Source organism: Phaethon aethereus, assembly GCF_964289735.1.
Source record: "Phaethon aethereus genome assembly, chromosome: 8".
NCBI lineage: Eukaryota > Metazoa > Chordata > Aves > Phaethontiformes > Phaethontidae > Phaethon > Phaethon aethereus.
The window spans coordinates 33,203,508-33,227,214 of record NC_138584.1 but is presented as its reverse complement, the minus strand read 5'-3'; the positions used below and the strand labels follow the sequence as shown (position 1 = coordinate 33,227,214).

The window sequence follows — 23,707 nt, the reverse complement described above, 5'->3', positions numbered from 1 at the left end:
CCACCATCCAGGTCCCACAGGCAGTTTGAAGGAGCCCACAGTGGTGGACAAAGGGAGCACTGAACCACCCACCAACTCTGTACCTTGTCATGGTCCCACAAGCAGCTGGAAGGAACATGCAACCATGGACAAAGGGCCTTCTGCAGCACACACTGTATCTGTACCCCGTCACCATCACAGAGTCAACTAGAAGGTGCCCAAAGCCCTGGGAAATGGAAAGCCACACCACGCACTGTTATCAGTACCCCATCCAGGTCCCACAGGCAGCTCGAAGGTGCCCGCAGCCGTGAAAAAAGGGAGCGCTGCAACACCCACCAACTCTGTGCTGTATCATGGTCCAACAAGCAGCTGGAAGAAACATGCAGATGTGGACAAGGGGATTTCCACAACACCAACTATATCTGTACGCTGTTGTCATCGCACAGACGGCCAGAAGATGCCCACAGCCATGCACAATGGGAACACCGCAACATCTGTCAACAATCTATTCCCCGTCACCCTACAGACAGCAAGGAGTTGCCTATAGTCATAGATAAAGGGAAAGCTGCACAACCCAACTTATCTGTACCCCATGCAGGTCCCACAGGCAGCGTGAAGGTGCCCACAGCCACGGACAAAGGAAGCACTGAAACACCTCCTTGCTCTGTAACATGTCAAGGTCCCACAAAAGTAGCTGGAAGGAACACGCCGCCATGGACAAATGGACCTCTGCAACACCTACGGTATCTGTACCACATCCTCCGTCTACAGAGAGCCACAAGGTGTCCAAACTTGTGGACAAACATAAATGCACCACCCGACGCATCTGTACCCCATCCAGGTCCAACCAGCCAGGTCCACCCCACTCAAAGGTGCCCACAGCCATGAACAAGTGGAGAGCCACAACACCCACCACCTCTGTACCCTGTCATGGTCCCAGAAGCAGCCAGGTCAAACACACAACCATGGACAAAGGGAGCTCTGCGACACCCACTATATAGGTACCACGTCTTCAGCCTACAGACAGCCAGAAGGTGCCCAAAGCCCAGGGCAAAGGGAGAGCTACACCAACCACCACCTCTGTACCCCATCCAGGTCCCACAGGCAGCTTGAAGGTGCCTGCAGCCATGGATAAAGGGAGCAGCACAGCACCCACCAACTCTGTACCATGTCATGGTCCCACAAGCTGCTGGAAGGAACATGCAACCGTGGACAAGGGGACTTCTGCAACACTCATTGTATCTGTACCCCATCATCATACAACAGCCAACCAGAAGATGCCCACAGCCATGGACAATGGGAGTGCTGCACCATCCACCACCATATCTGTTCCCCATCATCGTACAGACAGCAAGAAGGTGCCCATAGCCATGGACAAAGGGAGAACTGCACATCCCAACTTATCTGTTATCTTATCTGAGCCCATGCTCATGGACAAAACCTAGCCGCACCACCCAATGTACCCTGTCCAGATCCCACAGACAGCTCAGAAGTGCCCGCAGCCATGGACCAAGGGAATACTGGAACACCCACCACCTCTGTACCAGGTCGTGGTCCCACAAGCAGCTGGAAGGAACACGCAGCCGGTGTACAAAGGTTGGATCTGTACCCTGTCATCATCCTACAGGTAACTGAAGGGCAGTGCAGCCATGGACAAAGGGAGCGTTGTACACCGTATCTTTACCACCTCACAGTCCTAGAGCCAGCCAGAAAGTACTAATATTTTCTTTCCTGCGTTAATAATCATTAATTACAACAGTCTAAGCGAGCATTTCTAATTAAACAATTAAATTAAAACATACGCGTCCACAGGATGTTTTAAAGCAAGTTCTGGTCTGTGACTATCTTGTAGCAGTTTATAAAGAAAACAGAAGCAAGTATAATCTTGGTGTTATACACATATTATTTGAGATCTCAGCTTTGCTGTTCTAGTCAAATTGAATGTTTTTATGCATCCTGTAAACAATTAGTTTGTGCTAACATACAACCAATGCCTTTGCAGTGGATTTTACAATCTGTCGTAACTGAAGAGATGTATCAATAATCAGATAAAGATGAGATGGTGTGGAAATCAGCAACCTGGTTCTCAAACAGATTCAAATGTGCTTGGGTAATCTACATGATTTTGCTCTCCAGTATTCTGACACATATTTCTCTAACAGGATACTGTTTGGTATTCTAAAAATAGTTACATAGAAGATATGGATAGAAGACAATGAAGTTTAAAAATACTGTTAGCTTTTTTTAATGATAAAAAAAAATTTCCCTATGTTTTGAGGTCATTTACGGCTAATTCCGAGAGTTATCATTAATCTTAAATTAGTGTCATCAAGTGAAAATGTTTTTACTCTGGAGAATTTTAAAAGATCTAATTGGAAACTTCTACAGAGCTCCACAAAGTTCCAATTACGTCCATTAAACTGAAATGCCATTAAATCTATCTAACAAAAAACAAACAAATAAAAACCAAAACCTCCAAACACACAAAAAAACCTCAATACAAATGGAGTTCAAGCTGCAATATGTATGTCCAACTTTTGGGTGGACGACTGTTCTGTTGTGTCAGTACTTACTTGTACAAGACAGAATAAATACATGCAACCACCCACAGTCAAAACTACTAGCTTTTTGCACAGCAAAACTACTAACACCAAAAATAATTGCGATATAAACAGCGTGATTCAGAAGAGCTGAAAGGCTCAAAAACTTTGCATAGTAACATGTTAAGATTCCGTGATATTAGGGCTTCCGAACACAGTTTTAAAGCCTTCATGAATACAGAGATATTTTAATCTATCCAAATAAGAAGCCAAGAAAAAAAACCCCACACCTACAGTGTATTCCAGTCACGAAAATTTGCAGAGGTGTGCAGTAAAACATACAAAAATTCACATGAATAGGCAAAGTACTATATATATCTACATATACACAAAGACACATATGTATGCACTCTAAAAACAACACAAATACATATACAGTAAAAAGAGTTATATATGTGAGCATCTAGATTAAATTAAGAAAATGCATCCTGCTCTTACTTTTTCCAAGTATTTTCAAATATTTCCCATCACACTGAACAGAGACATTCAGTCTGTTGTTAGGTAGCAGTTTATAGTACCTCACACACAAACTGGCCTTATTCCATATTCAGAAATCAAATTTGCAAGATAATGGAACATTTAGGCACAAATTTTTGCTCCTTAGAGGCAGTTGTCACCAGACAGGACACCATTATGTTCACGAAATCCTGACAGAAATCTACCACAGCTACCGCATTAAGATTTTGTCCTGGAAACCAAGGTTGCCTCAGGAGATAGCCCAGGCTTGGGACCTATGGTGATTTGGAAGGACAGGAATGTGTAGAGAAATATTTGTTATCTCTGTACCTCACCAGTGCTAAAAATCTGTGAATCCCCTATTTAGAGAATTAATTTGTAAATGGAAGATCAGACTTAAGTAATTCAGGATTTAATTGAGGACAACATTTCCTTCAAAGACTTAAGTATTCCTTGCTTCTGGCTTATATAACCTAATACAAATGCATCTGGAGCTAGGTACATTTTCCTCTGATCGTGTCATAGGCACACGTGGTTTGTCCTAAGAGAGGCCTCAGGACTAGTTTTTCAAAGGAAATCAGACAGTTGAGGTTGGCTTTGTCCCAAAGAGACACTCACTAAGGGAATACGCCCGAGAGATACCATAGTGGACCTATCTACTCCTGGCTGACATCTGAAACTTTACTAAGTTTCCAACTCTCCATTGACTTCAGTAGAAGGTGACAAACCATGCAGCCAAAAAAGGCACTGAGGGACAATCAAGCTATGTGACAGCAGAGAATTTGATGACTTCATACATGGCAGATGATGTTCCTCACTAGTTTCATAACTGAAACTTATGACACTGGAAGTTTTTAAGTTCTTACCTGTTCTTTTATTTCTGTCCACATAGCAATACTTGATTTCATAATCTTTAAATAAGTCATGGATTTCCTGAAAGAGAAAAGTACAAGTAACATCAGCTAAATAATTCACCAGACCAAATAGGTGTATAAATTCATCTTCATTGCCGTGGTTTAACCCCAGCCAGGAACTAAGCCCCACACGGCCGCTTGCTCAATCCCCCTGCGGTGGGATGAGGGAGAGAATTGGAAGGGTAAAGTGAGAAAACTCATGGTTTGCGATAAGGACTGTTTAATAAGTAAAGCAAAAGCCATGCATGCAAGCAAAGCAAAACAAGGAATTCATTCACCACTCCCGATGGGCAGGCAGGGGTTCAGCCATCTCCAGGGAAGCAGGGCTCCATCACGCATAATGGTTTCTTGGGAAGACAAACGCCATCACTCCGAACGTCCCTCCACCCCTTCCTCCTTCTTCCCACAGCTTAACATGCTGAGCATGACATTGTATAGTTATGGAATATCCCTTTGGTCAGTTGGGTCAGCTGTCCCAGCTGTGTCCTGCCCCAGCTTCCCATGCAACCCCAGCCTCCCTGCTGGTGGGGTGGGGTGAAGAGGCAGAAAAGGCCTTGACACTGTGTAAGCACTGCTCAGCAGTAATTAAAACATCCCTGAATTATCAACACTGTTTTCAGCACAAATCCAAAACATAGCCCTATACCAGCTATTACGAAGAAAATGAACTCTACCCCAGCCAAAACTAGCACAAGAGAAAAGTACAAGTAGCATCAGATAAATAATTCACCAGACCAAATAAGTGTGTAAATTAATCTTCATTTAAAAAAACAAACAAACAAAAAAACCTTTCCCAATACAGAAAAACTCACCACGGAAACACTATCAAGTATTTTTTTTCAAAAGAACTGGTTATGCTACTGCAGTAATGGGTTTATCTCATATAAAAACTGGGTTACTGAATTTAGATTAATTTATTTTTCATTATATAAAGTCACATAAGCACAACAGGGTCTCCTGCTGATTGTCTTTTGATAAAGACGAAGAACATCATGGTTCATTAAACAGCACACCCCCCCCCAATTTCTCCAAGGTACAGCTAGCATAGCTAAAATACCACACAGACAAGAAATACCTGCAGCATCACATCATGCAGTTTACCGAGGGCAAGCAACACCGTCCTAAAATGCAACAGTTGCTTTAGTTTCCTGTAACTGCTCAAGTTCACTTTAACAGATTTTCACCCTTTTAATAATGGATATTCTTTCAATCAGCAGATAATTGTGCCCAGAATACCCCCTGGAAAGTTTCCTCTATCAATTACTGCACAGATGCTCAATGAAGAACCAATCCCAAGAGCATTATTTGCTTTATAATTAATGGGGAGAGGGCAGGGCTGTGGGAAGGGTGGCGTAGGAGCAAGTGTAAGAGGTGTGTACCAGTTTGCTATAGCTGTTCCCACAGGAGCAAGGTGTACGCGCACGCTCTACAAAAACCACGGACTATTATCAGTTCAGTGGCAAGAATGCAGATATGAACATTAATCATCCCCAAGAAGAAACCATGAGTAGTAACCTGGATATTTGTATTCTTTTAGTTGGATAAATCCCATACACAATAGCAAAAGACCATTTGAGTAAGCAAAATAATCAACCAACTTTGTCTGAAAGTTTAGTTGCAGACAATTTCCAGCAGCCCAGTCTACTTGCCGGTTTGCTAATTCAATATATAGAGCCTAGAGGTTAATTGGGTTCTCTGTGACTGGTATCAGGTGCATACCTTTTAGTCAAGCGAACACCAATCTCTAGTTTCACTATTTAACAGCTGTCAAATACTACATTAATAAAATATGGCAGTGTTTCTCAAGCTACCAGCCATCCTCTAATCAGATGTGATAAGGATGTGGTTTCTGAAAAGCAAAATACGCCAGGCACAATTCAAAGATTCAAGTCAAGTAGGTGATTTGACTGTGGACATCTCTCTAACAAGAATTAGACGGTAGCTCATTCTCAGTCATAAGAGACTGAGAAGACACTTTCCGCAGAGTTTTGTTCAGCTCAGCTTTACTGTGGTACTAAAGACTCTAAAGAAGTTATCTCTGTCCCACTTAGGAAAAAGGGGACATATTTACCTTTTTTATCTCCTGTATTATTTTACAAGAGTAACACTGAAAATTTTATACGATGATTAAGTAGCAGGAAATATTATTTCAAACAGCTCTGAACACGCTTTTGAAAGTCACCTCTGAATCAGATGATTCCACATCATTTCCCAGTAACTGTTTGAAAGTTTAACTGAGAGGGGAAAATAGCCTGTAGTGAACATACCTTCATGGGACAATCATGAGGTCTCATGTAAAAAATTATGAGAACGTGAGGAAGATTTAAAATGAAAACCTAACTTAAGCAAAGTGATTTTTTGAAAGATTTTAACACCAATTTCAGCAGGATGTTGCAGGTTTGTGCAATGGGCTCTTCCAGGAAGGTGCTTGTCCTTGTGCTCTCAGGGCGCCCATGTCAGGGCTGAGACCTTCACCTGTGGAACAGGGTTTGCGTAGTATTGCAGTGAAAGCATTTTTCACATAGAGACCATTTGTGACAATCTACAAAAATAAAACACACCATGCTGATTCTTAAGCAAATGTATATTCCTTCAAATTAAACAGATATGTAAATATCTGTGTACTTTAGACTAAGATTCTTCATAATATTTTCAGAATTACTAAGCCAGCTTTTGAACTTAGGCACACCTCAAAACTTTACCTTCAACACCTTTCAACACTTAGGTCTGTTAAAAAAAGAATGAACACTACTACCATTTTAATAATGTTAATAATTTCCCAAAGGCTCACAGCAGAACTGTCAGGGCAAGCAACAAGAAAACTTTACTCACTGTTCCTAACTGGGCTCCGCTGTGCACCACCAAGCACCGCGCACCAACGGCACTGAACGTGGTTGCTCCCTCTGGTGTAAGCAGTTACCTGCTATTTGGGCCAGGAGGAGTGTTTACTCCAGGAGGAGAAACGGGTCATCCAAGTCAGGTATATTCTCCGGTGCGACCCTATTAACTTGCACAGAATGTAAGCAGAGGGCTGCTTCCCTGAGCACAGCAGAAACAAACAGCCACAGTTCGTTCTCTGTTCCCGACCTCCCAGCTCACGCACCCGGGGACCCGGCCTCCGTATGCCCCAGCCCAGCTACGCCAGCCCTGTCCCCACGTCAGGACCTACCGCCATCACTGTACATGCCCATGGAGAAGCCATCAGCCCCTACCCGCGCTCCACGGCAGGAAAAGCTTTCGCTCTCCCCAGGTCAGCATTGCCTTCTGCTGGGCGGCCACATGGGAAAGGCAACGCAAGCGCTCATCATTTCTTATCACACGAGCCTTAGCAAAGCAGTAGTAATAAACTGGTGGTGGTACCACACACAAGCAGTGATTGCCATCCCCAGCTGCCACCACTTTGCTCACAATAGACCCATCCAAACCCTGTTGACCAAGCCTGGCCACTATTAGTATTTGTTCCACATAACATTTACAAAAGTTCTTCTCCTAAAGGACTTTTTCCTCTTTTATACATGAATGCATCCACTAGTCTAAAAAAAGTGACTGCCAATTACCACAACAATCATGGTTTAACTGCATCATATAAAGTCTAAACAAAATGGCAACATCCACTAACATGCGCAAGGTCTAGCTGCCATGAGTGTCACGCACTGAATGTCAGGCTAGATTATGATAGTTTGACAACAAAAATCGTAAGCAATTGTAAAGCTATCTGGCAGACATACAGCAGTCGTGGATCCCATGAAGTTTCCAACACAAACACTGTTTAAAAGTGGTGCCTATCTTGGCCCTTAATTATTGCACTCCCAGGATCGACACGTAGCTGGCTCCTGAACCAGATGTAAAACTCAGCACCAGCTCTTGGGCAACGAGGTGTGTTTGTACGTGAGGAAAGTCCCCGCCAGGCAGCTGCCAGGGGATGTGTCCTGGTCAAAGCCAGGATGATACGTACCACAGAAACGGAGGAGAGAGCTTGCTCAGAGCAACAGCAGTTGCATAAACAGGTGGGTCACGCCAGTGGCTTTAACTAAACATCTTGGAACTGAAATGTAATCAATAATACCTAGCTACTATACAGCTCCTTAAACCTTAAAAGTTCTTAAAAGCAGACTTTGAAAGCTGGTTAATCTTATCATCATTAAAAATTAAAAACCTAACTAGAAAATAATCAATTCATACTTTAAAATTAGCAGAAAAAGCATAACCAGACATATTAAAGGGAGTTCTAAGAGAACCCACTAGTAAATACAGGCCGAATATACTTTAGAAATGTATTATTTACTACTATAAGAAATGTGGTTTTGAAATACTTCAATTCTTGGCCTGTCCTGTCTTGTCTTGGGTGGAAAAACTGTCAACATGAGTTTTTACCACATACTATCAATTTGAAATTTGCGTCTCTCAAACGGAAAGAATGCCTGCCTTGGAGAGGTCTGTCTTTATGCTTTATTACCTGGATTTTTTTAAACTCAAACGAGAAAGGGAGTTATTAACAGGCACAGTTACCCTATTTATCAAATTAGTAAAGTACAACGTATTATTTCTATATTTCAATGTATTATTTCAGCTTTGCATACCGAGGACCTTGTAGTGCAAGAAAAGAAATATGCAAGAAATATTCAGTCATCACCTGGAACAATATGCCAGGTATATAAAGTCTACAGCACCCTAAAACCAAGTATTTTTCTCTCTCTAGACGTAATACTGAATTATGTTATTCTGGCAACAAAAATATTTAACAATTGTAATGGTGCCTGGCCAGATTTCTACAGCAAGCTTTAGTGGTGTTTCCAATATAAACACTGTACAGGCCTGGTCTGTAACTTGGCTCTCAGTAAGTAGCTGAAGGCCTAAACTTCACATGCATATTCTTGAAACGGGAATCAATTATGTTTTAAGTAGTTGAACTAAATAACATGTTTGGCTAACCAAGAAGTTTTAAATCATCTCGTAACTAAAAAAGACTTTGTTTTCATTTGTGCAGGCAGAGCAGGAAAGAGGACGACTTCTCAGGAAAAAGCTTTACAAATGATCTAACATGGTGTTCATTTATTTCACATTTTAAACCACTAAATCCTTGAGTCCATGACATGACACATGGACTTCAGTACAGATATAAAAAAATAAAAAAGGTAGTAAGCAAGAGAACATCAACACGGTTTAAAACAATAATCTGTTACTGAGGGGAAATCCCAGAGACTCTGTTAGAGATTAAGAAGTGGAGTCCATAGCACCAACAAGAGGGTTAGATAACAAAGCACAAAGACTGCAAAGTACAATTTTAAACATCTCCTGTCTACTATCGACCACAGAGGTAGGGGGGTCCTCAAGTTTTCACCAGCTGGGCATCAAGTGCCAGATAAATCCTCCCTTGCTCCTACCAAGCAAAACTTCAGACAGAGATTGGGCTCACCATACCGTATACTATGCTCTCTTCTTCGGCAGACAAATTTTCAAGTTTTTTTCAATGTTGTGTTAAAGAAAGATCTTAGATGAGCAATGGCTGTGGGATCAAGTCTAAGATGTGTAGCAGATGTCCACCTGCCAAGGCATCCAGGAACAGTAAGCAGTGAGGTGGGCCCTAAAGTTTTTGCTTAGCATGTTCCCTCTTCACTTCCATGAAGAGTCACAAACTATGAAACTGAAAATAAAATCAAGCCTGTAATTCTAGGCCATGAACTTCCTTTGGGGAGAACCTTTGCGATTGAGAATTGACTCTTACTTTTGTGAGACCATACCCTCCAAAAATCTTTAGTACAGTAATATAAGAAAACATTGTCATTAAGACAGAACAGTTTCTCAAAAGACTTATGATGGACAGGGAATGAAAAACCTACTTCCCTGATCTTCCAGAGACATGTTAGTGTGCTGATAAGAGCAACACTATGGCACTAGAAATTAATTTCATCATCCTGGGTATACTGGGCGGTATGCAAGCTAAATGAAAGAATGACAGAAGAGGTAATGTAAGAGAGTGAGAGCACAAAGCAAAAGCATAGCAATAAAGAGAATCAAAAAGCATGCACATCCTAAGGCATGAGAGCTACTCCCCATCCAGCAAGTATGCCTTTCATGTTCAGTCAGTGTGACGGAGAACTAACTACAATACAAAGGCCCCTTCTACTTAAGCGTCTGGCGTACAACAGATTGGGAGAGTGTACTTCCTCAAATCATCACAGTTCATTAAAGGCTTTCGATCAAAAAGAACAAGGAAAAATTGTGGCTAATCCAGGGAGAAAGAAGGGGGGTGGGGGCGGGAAAAAACCACCACCAGAAATAGCATCATGCTAAGTAGTGATTTGTCTTTTGATCAGGAACAGACACCAGTGGAAAAACCTGGATGGGTACATCAGGTCCCAAAACACAAAATAAATCCCTAGCCCTGGTGGATTGCACCAGTTTCTTATCAACACCTAAACTTTTCATCTTTCTTTAGATTCTGTCATGCCAAAGAAGAACTACAGGGTATTAAAATAATTAATCAGCCCTACTTTACTTCATGTCCTACATTAAAGTAGAACATCCCCTCTAAAAGATTTGTTTTCTATCCTCAGATGTTAACGGAGAAAAGCAGAAATGTGCATGTAATATGGTGACATTTAAAGATAATCAAGCACAGAAAAAAAATAGTTGAAAGCAAGTGCATCTTCCACAGCACTGGCTCCATAGCTGCAAAGAGGGGAATCAAAAAGTGAACAGCCCTTGTTGGTCAGCTGATCTTAGCAGTGAGGACTGGATATTTTGCTACAAATCTCAGTAATGATTAGCAAGATAATCCAAGGTCTATTCTTCCTAACAGCAACACCATGGGATACGAACTGGCCTGCCAGGGTACCAGACTGTTCACTATGTCACAGTTATGGGTTACTGCTCCTATGGAAGTTAATCAGACATAAATAAGGAACCACTAACAGTGAAAACACAATGACTTGGGGGAAATAAAAAACAATTCTTCTAATCCACTGGGGTAATTACAAAAACCAAAACAAACAGAAGCTGACTTGCCATACAATACTCCAGCAAAATAAAACTTCCTGTTTAGTAAGGTACAACTTGACTTACACGTTGGTCATCCTGGCATCTCTTTATCAGTAAAGGAGAGAAGAAGTTATCGTTTCCTTCCCTCCTTCTGCCCAGAGCAGTCCTCCTGCCTTCTGGAGCACTCAGAGCAGTTTTAGAATAGTTCCAAGGATTTTCAATTTGCAATGCATGCCTTTGAACACTGCACTTTCAACACTGCATGGGATTGTGTTCCTTGCTGTTGAAATGGATCAGCTGGTTCATCAGAGATGACGGTTCAGGGAGATGCACACACACAAGGCAATCACAAAAGACATCCAACCAAGAGACTGCTAATTCGTTGCCAAGCACTGACCAGAATAAAACGAACAACTACAACCAACCTTACCTTTAAGTCTCTTTGAAAAGATTCTTCATACAAACATCAGTCTTACCACAAAACTGCATCAGAGGATATTAATGCTTACAAGAACAGACTCACTATCTGATATTTTTAAAAAAGACGACCGACACCAATGGGACAATCTTGCCTGCCTTACTATAAAACATCACATATCACTGCCCTGCTAGGATTCCTTGGATCCTGCTTATGGTCCTTCATCCCAATGAAGCCACAAAGTTATTACTCTGGTAAGAGCAGATGACACTTCCCCACTCTTGCAAGAAGAACTGCAAGTTAGAGGAGTATGTTCTGCAAAGGCTGCGGGAAAAGAGGGGATCGTTGCTCTGCAGAACGCATATCGTACGTCAAGGCTGGTAAGCAGTGCAACATTCTTCATGCGAGCAGCGAAGCTCCACAGAGAAAGACGAAGGCCAGTTGTGACCCTCCATGCAGCCTGGTCCACACTCAGTACTGAACTCTCTTTTTAAGACATTGCTACAGTATGACCTCAAAATCTGAAGTACAATCAGAACAAAACCTATGGGTCCCGTATTCTCAGTGCATGGTGTTATTACCAGATTGCACCTTTCCCAGAGCATCAGATCAAGAAGATCAGATTGGGAGAAGAAGGAACGCCCCCCAAGGAGAACAAAATACTGAGCAGATTTTTAATATAGTTTGCATGTAGCTACAACGACAGAAAAACACTGGATTGAGGGAGGGAGGGAAAACATGACATTAGTTAACACAGGAGTTGATCTGGTAAGCCATTTTACTCACAACACTGACCCAACTAAGAGGAAACACAGCAGTAACAAGGGCATTTCTATCTAATTTCATAGGTTCAGCAATCTAAAAAGTAACAAAAATGTATCTGCACAGATACCAACAAGTGCCTCATCTCAAGATTTAGAGAGGTCACAGCAACAGTTTATTTCCATTTTTAGGTCATTATCACACCACATGTTTGATAATGTGCACAGTTCAGGTACTGTGCTGGACAAATCATATGAGGATGAGTATGGGGAACTAACTGGCAAGTCTGGAAGACTCCACTGCAACAGGTCAGTACAAAATTGACTGACTTGCCAACTAAACGGTAAATGCAGACTTTGCCTTCAAGAACAGGGAAAGTGCTAATAAAAATGTTTACTGCAGATCTGTCACAAAAATACCTTTCTCCGTGGCTGTAGTGAGAGAATTGCTTGAAGAAATACTAATCCTGCAAGTACATGTTTGCAGACTGAGCCATAAAGCCCACTGCAGAAAGAATCTTCTTGACATAGTTTTGACTTGTTTCCCCTTTGGATTTGTTTCATATCGACACTCAGTGAAAAAAGCTTGTAAGGGAATGCTGACTTACTTGGTGTGACAAACTGTAAACTGCTTTCTTCAGGCTGTCATTCCTCCTGAAAGCAGGCTCTAGATTTCCTTAGGAACACAGATGTTGCCAAATGCATTTAGAGAGAAATCCCACTTGCCAAGATTCAAACATGGGCAACCTTTGCTCCTTAACAATAGCCACCCAGCACCTAAAGTGCTGAACACTTCTGACATTTAAAGATCTTTCTATTTGTTTGGTTTCCAAGACTACAAACCTGTGGTACTCTGCTTCTGGTTCGGAAACTTCATGGCTAAGAGTAACTTATTATTTTTAATTCAGTCTAAGACAGGTGGAACTCCAAAGGTAATAGAAGATTACAGGTGCAATAATAAAATTTAAAAGTTAATATGTAGCTACAACTGGCAGAGGAAAATGTTCATTACCTTATTTCACCTGAAAAAAAATCAGAGTTTTGTTCTCATTTTGAAGATGATGAACATTCTGACAAAACTGAACATCTCCACCAATCTGTATTAGCAAAAGAACCGTTTCTCGCTTGAAAACTATTTTGGTAAACCTTGGCCTCACTCTTCACAAAAGAGCAACGAATGACAGCAAACCCAACATCCCAATGATGAGAGATGAATAATTACACTTGTGAAAATCTATTCTGGAACACTTTGCTGCATTTTAATGATGTACATCTCTTTTCTGATGGAGAATAAATTGGCCAGGTTAGCAACAGTTGATCTGATTTTACTTGGCTAACCAATCATTTCAAGAAGAAAAGAGCAGACAAAACACCTTTGCACGGTGTTTACCAAAAGTGTTAATTTGACATTAGAAATGTTAAGTTTCATGGTAATTTTTGGAAATGCACGACAGCCAAATACACAGGGATACTTAACACATCTGACCAGAAGAGAAGGCTCCAGGGAGACCTTATTGCAGCCTTCCAGTACTTAAAGGGGACTTAGAAGAAAGATGGGGACAGACTTTTTAGCAGGGCCTGTTGTGACAGGACAAGGGGTAATGGTTTTAAACTAAAAGAGGGCAGATTTAGACTAGATATAAGTAAGAAATTTTTCACAATGAGGGTGGTGGAACCCTGGCCCAGGTTGCCCAGAGAGGTGGTAGATGACCCATCCCTGGAAACATCCCAGCAACCTGCTCTAGTTGAAGATGTCCCTGCTCACTGCAGGGGGGTTGGACTAGATGACCTTTAAAGGTCCCTTCCAACCCAAAGATTCTATGATTCTATAAACAGACTTCTTTCCAAAACTGCTCCAGAACAGAAACTTCCTCTCTATAGCATGACTATTCTGCCTTTACATGCCAACACCAATAGCTCAACAATGTTAAAAATTAAAATGACATCTCTTGAAACTGTATTTCAGGATGTGTACATGGTGGTACTGTTCTAGCTTAGTAACAGGCAAACATTAGAATCTTATATATGGAGAAAAAGGCATCCAAGTGCTTCTCTTAAGTCATCAAAACAAAACGGCAAACTTCCAAATTACTGTGTGGCTGCCAAATTGGACCTTCACGCTAATATTTCCCTGTAGCGTTCTTTGGCTGACCAAGCAACACCAAACTTGATGGCTTCCACATAGGTGAGATGTGCTTTTAACCAGTCCACATGAGAATTCATGAAGTACCTGCTGCATGTAACAGGAGCAAGTAACACAACTGTTCAAGTGTCAGACAAAGTGATCCTGTTCTGGCTGTTCGCAGCAAGCATCTTGTGATACGCCAGTAAGCCCTCTCTGTCAACACAGTCACGTGTGATGGCTTCTTGAAGAGATGATGAAGATTAGCAGAGTTTTCCAAGTTGTGAGTTTGCTATCGATTAGGTCATTAGGTTGCTATAAACAGAGGTGAGGCTGTGTGAGTAAAACATCATGCAGAATCATAGCAAAACTGTCATATCTAAAACTCTAACTACCTACAATCACACTTACAGCACAGCCAAACAGACTGAAAGGCACCATACACGTGAGAATAAAACACCAAGAAGCACAGCGGCAAGTAAGCTCAGTACTCTGGATCAAATTACACTGATCGCTGAAAGATTCTCTCTAAAATGAATGGTCCCTTTCTACTGGAGGTATGGAGAAAATAATAGTCTTCATGTGCTGCACTTACCCGCAGGTAGCAGAATTGCCTGTGCTTTAGAAAGAGAGGGGAAGAGACACAAGGAGGGGTTTGGAACAAAAGCTGTAATTAAATTTTTTCATACTTATGCATCAAGTTGAATATTTGGAGCTGGTAATGATCTGGTAATGGACTGTGCAAATAAATCACCTCAAAATCTGACTCACATGCATTAGGTTTAAGAGTTCACCGATCTTCTCCTACGAACGGCAGTAATTTCAGCAGAATTTTCCTAAACCACCAACAGATTGCGGAAAAGCACTTTCACTGACGATGCGCCGCTCACCTCAGAAAGAAAACCAGGCTTGACGCTTCGCAGCTTTGCTCTCACACAGAAAGTGGATGTGTTGCAGGACGGGCAGGTCACCCTACCTGTCTGGAGACGGCAAGTACCCAGGTGCCACCTCCGGAGCACCACCGACGGGCCGCACGCCGGCCGCTGCTTCCCTCCAGGAGCCGTCACAGCAGTGCAATTAGCGCACTCATTAGCCCTGCTGATTGCACACCTTGCTGCCGGCCTGCAGAAAAACGCGCTGCCCCGGGACGGGGGCTGCTCCCTCACGCCCGCGGGGGCCCGATCCCGGCTCCCCCAGGCGCGCAGGTAACCGCAGCACCAGCGCGAAGCTGCCGTGGAGCCGAGCCCGGCCAGGCCGGCGTCGCCTCCCCGCAGATGAGGGCGACGGTTCCCGCCGGGGGCAGGACAAGCTGGAGCCGCTCTCCGCGGGCAGCGCGGCCACCGGCGGTAACAAAGCCATCTGCCAAAGCAGGCGTCGGGAGGAGAAGCCCGAGCGGACTCGCCGAGAGGGGGGGAAGGGAAGCTGCCGCCCCCGAACTCCCCCGGGGGTGAGGGCAAACGCGGGCCGCCCCGCACCTCCCTCACGCCGGCCGCGGGGAGCGGCTCCCCCGTGGCACCCGGCCCCGCTCCGGGCGCTGCCCCGGGCACGGCCCGCTTGAGGCGCCGGCGGGAGCGCGCCACGCCGCCGGCCGGCTGAGGGGGGGCGGCGGCCGTACCTGGCTGCTGCTCTCGGCCGGCAGGTTCCTCAGCAGGATCTTGCGCCTGTTGCTCAGCTGCCGGCGGGTGCTCGCCAGGCGCCTCGCCACCTCCTCGGGGCCCAGCGGCGGCCGAGCCCCCCGCGGCGGCTCCGCGGGCAGCTCCGCGCCGCGTTCGGCTGCTGCCGCCATCTTGCAGAGCTGCCGGGCGAGCGGGGGGAGCCGCGGCGGTGGGCGGGCAGGCGGCAGGGGAGCCGCGGGGCACGGCCCGGCCCGGCCCGGGAGCGGGGAGCCACGCCAGGCCCCGCCGCGCTCCCCGCCCCCGGCCCGCCCCGGTGACCGGCCGCGCCCGCCGCCCTCTCCCTGTCCCTGCCGCGGGAGGCTGAAATCCGCGGAGCCCCCGCCGAGGAGCCTCGTGAAGGGGGCAGCGTGCTCGACCTCCCCGCCAGTGCCGGAGGGAAGCGCCGGCCCGGTGCCGCACAAAGGCGGTGAAAGGGGCGCGGAGCCCCTGTTGAGGAAAGAAGGACAAGGGGAGGAAGCGGAGAAAACTGGAGCGGAGCTCGGTAGTGCCCGCGGTGGCCTCAGGCTGCGAACCTCTTCGGGGGGTGTAGGGATAAACGGGGATCAGAGGGTGAAGTTCATCTCTGTGGTAGCATATCTCGAGTCAGGTTTTAGGGAAGGACTTGAGCACTCTTGAGGAGAGTTTGGGGCTCCGTTATGAGGCAGATTGCCTCCAGAGCCATCGTGAAGGAGGCACTTCAAGGAGGCCAAGGCCTGGACTCTGGCCCTCTCTCTCACTGAGGCACGATGTGGTTCATCGCACCCAGGAGTCATTTCCCCGAAGTCCCACTGTCGATGCCCTCCTTAGGTACCATTCCACCCGGAGAGACTGGAATACAGAATGGCAACAAGATAAAGCAGATCTCACGTGAACCCAAATGCCCTGTTGGAGGTTAGCAGGCACGATGGCCCAAGATGATCTTGTTCTAATTTTATTCTTCATCAGAAACGTACCAGACAAATTACAAAGCATCCGGAGGGGTAAGCCAATGCCTGGGTGCTGCACTTGTAGCAAAAGCCACCATGTAATGGTGGATGGGCAGGCACAGGGCTCGCAGAAAAGGAGTGCAACATCCTGAAAGAAGGAAAGTATTTCTGGGAGTCACTACAAAACAAATTTTCCCTTCTATGATGCCTCTGTCTGTAAAAATGTTTCACTCTGTTAGTCAGCACTTTAGATAATAAAATAGGTTGTTCTCTTGGAAAATTCATTTCTCCTTAGCATAGTTACTTGCAATGTCATTTACAACACAGTAAATTTAGCTCTTAACATTGTCATCATTGCTATAAATGAATGAGGAATAATTTAAATATTTGTATCTATTTTTAGGTATGAAGCTGAACACAAAGAACAGGCAAAAGAGAATCCAAACCTGAAAAATGGTAGTCTTAAAAAGGAAATTGGAAACACACTTTGAGCTAAATTGGGTACATGTGACTAAGTTCTTATCAAGAAAATCTAATTCTGGATGATAATTCTTGATGAGGTTTAAAGTGCCGTTTTAGAGACAGGATTACCAGTTACAGAAAAAGACAAATAACAATAGTGTTTTTAGAAACAAACCAAAGCTAGCAAGTTAAGACTACAAAGAACCTTGGAGCTTCATTACTTCTAAAATTCATTTTAAAACTACTGAGGAAAAAATAATCGAAGTACTTTTTGTTCTTTTTGGTGTATTATTAAAAGAATTGTCAAGGCTGACCAGCTTCTGTTCAAGGGCTTACTTTTCCCTAATTTTTTAAAAAAGGTAATGTTTTTCCTCCTTCAATATTTGCATTATGTTTAATGAATTTTTGGAAATCAATCAGAGGTGTGAAGGACACTTGTAAATAGTTCATGTATTTGTCGTGGGAGAATTTGAGAACTGCCAAATTCAGCCTGTCCTGAACAATATTAGCTTAGCCTTCATACTTAAACCAAAAAATGGGAAAAACTATTATAACAATTTATTAGTGTGAGATCTGATCTAAAGAAAATTTGATACTCTTAGAAAACTAAGATTTTCATAGATCACCATTCTTTGAGAAATGTAGCTGAAAAATAAGTGCTATTTTTATTTCAAATTTCAGATGAAGATTTGCATTTTAAAACTATGAAATATCTTTTCCAGCATAAGCTATGAGGTATAGGCTTCTTAAGTTCTAAGTATTAATCATGCTACCTATAAAATTATCCTTGGAAAAGATAAAAAATTTATGAGTAAAAAGTCTGCTAGTGACTATTTACAAACTGATTTTTAGGTCAAGCTATGAAATTGAAGTTAGAGTCCTAAATACTGTCTCCTCAAAACCTAGCTGAAGCATCTAATTGATTATGTGATGTAGATTATTCTGGGACTATGAAAAAGATCGCTCTGCCAGGAATACTGAAACACCTAACTATCTCCTCAGAAATAATTACCAGATTAAACTATTACAGTAGAAATTCTGGATCTGTCTAAGCATCATACAGTTTAGTGAAGCTAATGAAGTAGTGAAAGCAGAATAATTAATTATACCATTAATTTTTCCAGTTTGAAGATGGACTCTAGTTCACCTGTATGCTACTGATAATTAATCCCACCTACAGCAATTACCTTCTCAAAAGTTGCCTGCCCTTTTTTTTAATAGGCTGCAGGTGTATCTGAATGAAACTCATTAAAAGTTAAAGTGCATTGCTAACAGAAATAGTTCAGAAATGGATAGTTTGATATTAATGGCAAAAATAAAACTACTGCAGTATTAGTTGTAAATAGTTCTGGAGAAATGTAAGCATTTTTCTTGCTTAGAGATACATATTTAAAAGATGGTATTTTGTAGGTAAAAGTGCTCATCTTTTCTCCCCTCAACATTCACGTTTTGTTCTGTATACAGGTAGTTGACACTGCACAGGTAGATGAAGGAATGCCTGCACTACAAGGCAACTACAAGGTGCTGCGGGAAGAGAGCAGGAAAGGTCAAAGATACTGCCACTGTCCGTCGAGGCGGTCTGTGAAAACGAACACAGAGGTAGGCCACGCGTCACCTCTTACGGTAACCAAAATCAGCCAAACAGCGTCAGCACCAATAACCAATCTGACCTGAGGAAATACTCCCTCTTGAACCCAAATCTTAAAGATTCTTTCCAGCCTAAATTATTCTATTCTATTCAAATGTCATCCCTGTTCTGAACTATAGTACACCCCCAAGCAGGTACATGGAGAATTAAAATACGATTTTAAATAAAGGAACAATCAAAGTGAGGCACTGATGAGGTAAAACACCAGAGTCCTTTGAGGCCCCCATGGAGCATCAGTGGGCTTGCTAATGCAGTATAGAGGTTGTGCAAACCAACAATCCAGCCTCCTTTGAACCTCCACAAACATATCAACACATTAGATGCGCAGTTCTCTCATTTGACTCATTTGATTAATTGAAGTTAATCTTCTGCCTTCAGGAACTCTCCCATTTTAGCACACAGTTTCTGCCAGAAGTACCAAAACATGGGGCTCATAGCACAGGTTACTGTCCCCTGTGCTGGTTTTGGCCAGTGCTCCTTCAGGTTGGCCATTACTGCTCTCAGCTGTGTTCTTTGTAAGTGCTAACTACTTTGTAAGGGTGAAAATAAATTGTGTAAGCTTAAACAGCCCTTGCTAACCCATGCCGACACAGATTAGGGAACCCTCTCATGAGCCTCTGTGCTGCTGCATCTGCAGGAGCAGGAAACATCTTCAGGAAGATGCTGAGATGGTGCAGCTCGGATTAAATGCAGGTGGTAACACTCTCCACCCAGCTGTAGCCAGGAGAGGAAGGGGACAGTGCATGTATTTTCCTTAAAGAATTTCATCTTGTTGATTACAGACCATCCTTCTGTATGCAGACTGTATGCGTACGTTTGCAAGAGTATACTGTTACTCGCTTTATGTTGCTTTCAAAACAAAGCCCTACACATTTATGCTTTGCACTCTAAACAGTCTTCAGTTTTCTAATGCCCTTTCATTATGTTTCAAAACTGCTGCAAAAGCAAAAAATCACTATTTACAAAATAGCAGAAATGTATAGTGATCTGCAAGTGTAACTTTGTTGCACTGCAGACTTGATGCTATTCTATGGATAAGCCACTTTGCAGTAATTTAATTCAGTTCACTAAATTCCTTGTTAATAAAGAGTAATGTACCCATCCACAGCAGCTGCGTTTGTAGCTCTTCAAAGCTGAAGATTAATTTACCCATGCTTCTGCAGCTTTGAAGTAATACAAGCCATATATATTTTTTCATTTTTATGGGATGAAAGTGTTAAAACAGCATTGTGTCACATTCTTTCTGAATTAAAGATGCACTCAGGCAGAATTGCCCATGTTCAAAAGTACAAACAAGTTCAGATCTGTGCAGATAAAATAAAAGCCAAGATTTAGAACATCTAGATCTCAGAGACCCATCTGACGATCGCAGGTATATGAGATACTAGGAATGAATCTATGAGCTCTTTAGATAAGTGATTTCTTATATCAAAGAGAAATCTAAAAATTTTCTAAAACCTGAAACCCTGTGATTGGTATGTTTTCTGCAACAAGGGTGTGGAATCCATCAGTTGCTACAAATTCAAAGCTTCCGTAAAAATCCCTGATTGCTACCACTACTTCATGTGAACAAAGCGCAAAGAATACCATTGTCTTTAGCCTATATGGTGCCCACTGTTTCAAGCTCTAGCTGCTCCTTTTGTTTCATTAGGAAACGGAAATTTTGAAACCAAAGGATCTAGATTCAGTTGTCAACACAGGTAATTAGTTCAGTGATGATCATCTAGATGCTCAGTCATTCATCTCACAAACGCATATTGCCTCCAAAATACACCAGAGTGCCAGAAGAAGTTCCTTTCACCATTTTTCTAACAAATTACATTCGGCATTCTTGGTGTAACATTCTGTAGTGCAGTAACTGTGGGGGTCATTAAGAAAAAAATGGAATTTCCTATCAAGTTACCAACTTAGTTGCACAGTAAGCAACTTATACTTTCAGTATTCTGCTGAAGCAAAAAAATTTGGTTTTTAGCTTAGCCTCTCTTTGCAGCTACTGCAGAGACTCAGGCTTTGCTTGTTCTGCAGGGTTAAAATTCCCTAATTAACCATTAGAATAACTCAGCATGTCTAGACTGCAATTTTGTTGAGACAGGTATTGTGACACGCTAAGTCCTCCCAAATAACTGCTAAGCTCGTCTTAATACCAGAGATAGTTTGATTAATGTTTCATTCTCCAGGCACTTAGGAATTGCAGTAATACAGGATCAGACTTCAGGTCCACCAAATCACATCCTAGCAGCACCTATCTTCTTGAAGAGATGCCAGATGGGCAACAGATTGCTTCAGAGACCACAACGGCCACACACTTCATTCGGAGTTGCACTGCCAACAAACAGTTATTTTCACTTTGCTCACACTCCTTTGCGGGAGCCTTATATGTACTGTACACAGCTCACATTCACTGGAATATGTCAGGTACTGCTGTGTATGACCAAAAATGGGATGTTTCTTTACTCCTGAAATGATCTTCCATACAGACACAAAAACACTTCAAGTGACTTTGCCCACAGCTGAACATTTGTTTTTTTAAGTGGAACCTGATAGCTATTAAAGTTAGTGTAACACTGCTCCTAAGTGTTAGGAATGATGGATTATCTCAGTAACGGATTGGTTAGCAACTTCTCCTCAGTTTCCATTCTGTAGCACAGTGGTCTGCAAATAAACAGCAAAAAGATAAAAGAGGTAAGAGCTATGACTTACTTATAAAGCCGGTAACTATTCTGAGGAAATCATTACACCAAAACATAATGTAATGGTCTATTTTGGGAATCATGGTCTTTGCGGTAGAATTTATATCCTTTGTTGCCTAATGCATATCATTAGCAAATCCGTGTGAAGGTTACATTTAAAGACAGCAAAAAAAAGAGTAAATCTCAAAATAAATCACCACAAAACAAATCCTGCTTCTTGAATAATAACTGAGAACAAAAGAAAATAAGATCAAACAAATATTATAAGTACAGTCCTCCTCAAGAAATGGCCCTAAAGGCCAATATACCCACAGGGGAACCTCAGCAATACTTTCTCCTAAAACAACGCCTTCCCTGCTTTAAATCACCATTCTTCCCTGCATAGGCTTTATTTTTCCTCATTCAGAGTCAACTTCAAATTTAGTAATCACTTATTGGCAGAAAGTAAATTTTGGCAATTTTAGTATTAAAAAAAAATATGTTCCTCGGGTTTCTAGCAAAAGCAGGTACAACCCCACATTCCTACACAGAGTATTTTTATTGGCTAACCTGTTAATGCGCTGCAAACTGTAGTTTCAAATCATTCTGTCTCAGACTCTCTATAAGGGCCTATTTTCTAGGAACTGGAAACTGGTATTGATAGTTCACAGGTAATTGTGAAATCATTTCACATCAAAAAATAATGAAATCGTAATGCTGAATTAAAGCCTTCACCAGGATAAGTGGGTACATCTCCATTACCATCTCGTTTACACCTCCTACAGATCTGGCTAGTTATAAACTTGAAGAAAATTTTTGATGCGATTAACTGAATAGCTAGTACGTACTGGGAGTGAACAGGCATCTTACCAGCAATTTGTTTTGATATGATAAACCAGTCACTGATTTATCCCTGCCAGCAGAGGTTGGAATTTGAAACACCCCCACAGTATTTTGTCCTTAAAAACGCTGTAACTTGTTAAATATGGAAAACTGGCATGAAGGATGTAATGCAAGATAAACTTTCCCAATGCATTCTTAAAAAATTTATGAGACTTTAAAACGTTCTGCCATTCAGTTATAAAAAGGTTTCCATAGAAACTGTCATGCGACATGACTTTTTGCTATAAACACACTTACTAAAATGTCTAACTTCTACATCTTCATTCTGTTTTCACAGGGAGCAAAAAAACCCATCCTCTTCCTGTTATCCAGGTTCTCTGGCCGAGGTTGCAGCAGTAACAAATTTTGACTTGTTTATGGAGATTTCCTGGGCTAAGCTGCAACAGAAATAAACACACTTAAAGAGATAGTTGTTATTATTTTGCAGGAAATAGATCCTGTAGTTTAATTACTCAACCTTTAATCTCTCCCAATGGCATGAAATTTGCATAAATTATTCCAAGAGAATTGATATTGGGAGCGCATTAATTGTTGAAATGTCAGAAAGTTGGAAAACTGAAAAGAAGCATACTAAAACTATTTGACCAAGTTCCCAGTTTCCTGCAGTTCTCAGTGCCAACCTATCTCAGAGTGTCTGTCTGATTTCATTACCTCTATGTGCAGTGGAAGAGTTTTAAAATTAGAAAAATCCATCAACGTTGACCAAAGTGGAAATATTTGGCAATCTAATCCAAGGCTGGCCCATGGTTCAACTGGTGTGACAGTTGCCTGGGTTTAAAGAGGAGCGACCACCAGTTTTATGAGAACTTTGCTGTGGCATTTTTTTCGTGCAGACATAGCTGCTTGTTGAAAGTGCTGACTTGACAGTCTCGCAGGCTGGGGTTGTTCCCTTTATCCGAGGAGCAGCTGTTGTACTCGCGCCCTGAGGTTTCGTTGCCAGGTGGAGGGTTGGGTAGAAAGGTTCCTGCACTATGCTTTTTGGCCGTCTCCCTTCCTTGCTATCACTCTTTTTGTTCCATTAGTGGCAGTAACAGTGGAGAGCACTTGTTCAGTTTGGCAGTGCTCCAAAAAGCTGGTGTTTTTGCCAGTGTCAGCTATAAAAATGTAGAATAAAATAGAACAAAACATAATTGTTACTGCTGGCTCCCAGCTTCTGAGAGCAGTACCATCTACTGGTACCACTAATGAAACCAGCTCACGGATAACAACAGTA

At 42.5% G+C, this 23,707-nt stretch overlaps 1 protein-coding gene across 1 annotated transcript in view; it reads right to left on the bottom strand.

The window, feature by feature from the left end:
- RAVER2 (ribonucleoprotein, PTB binding 2) overlaps positions 1 to 16,212 on the bottom strand; it is a gene marked incomplete at its 3' end in the record, with an annotated part of 41,411 nt that extends 25,199 nt beyond the window's left edge. The window contains exons 1-2 of the mRNA XM_082002722.1: positions 15,847 to 16,212; positions 3,902 to 3,968 (exon numbers count right to left, since the gene is read on the bottom strand). Of these exons, the coding sequence (XP_081858848.1) occupies positions 3,902 to 3,968; positions 15,847 to 16,017 (238 nt within the window). The 5' untranslated portion in view covers positions 16,018 to 16,212. The remainder of the gene's footprint in view (positions 1 to 3,901; positions 3,969 to 15,846) is intronic.
- Between the last annotated feature and the right edge of the window lie 7,495 nt (positions 16,213 to 23,707).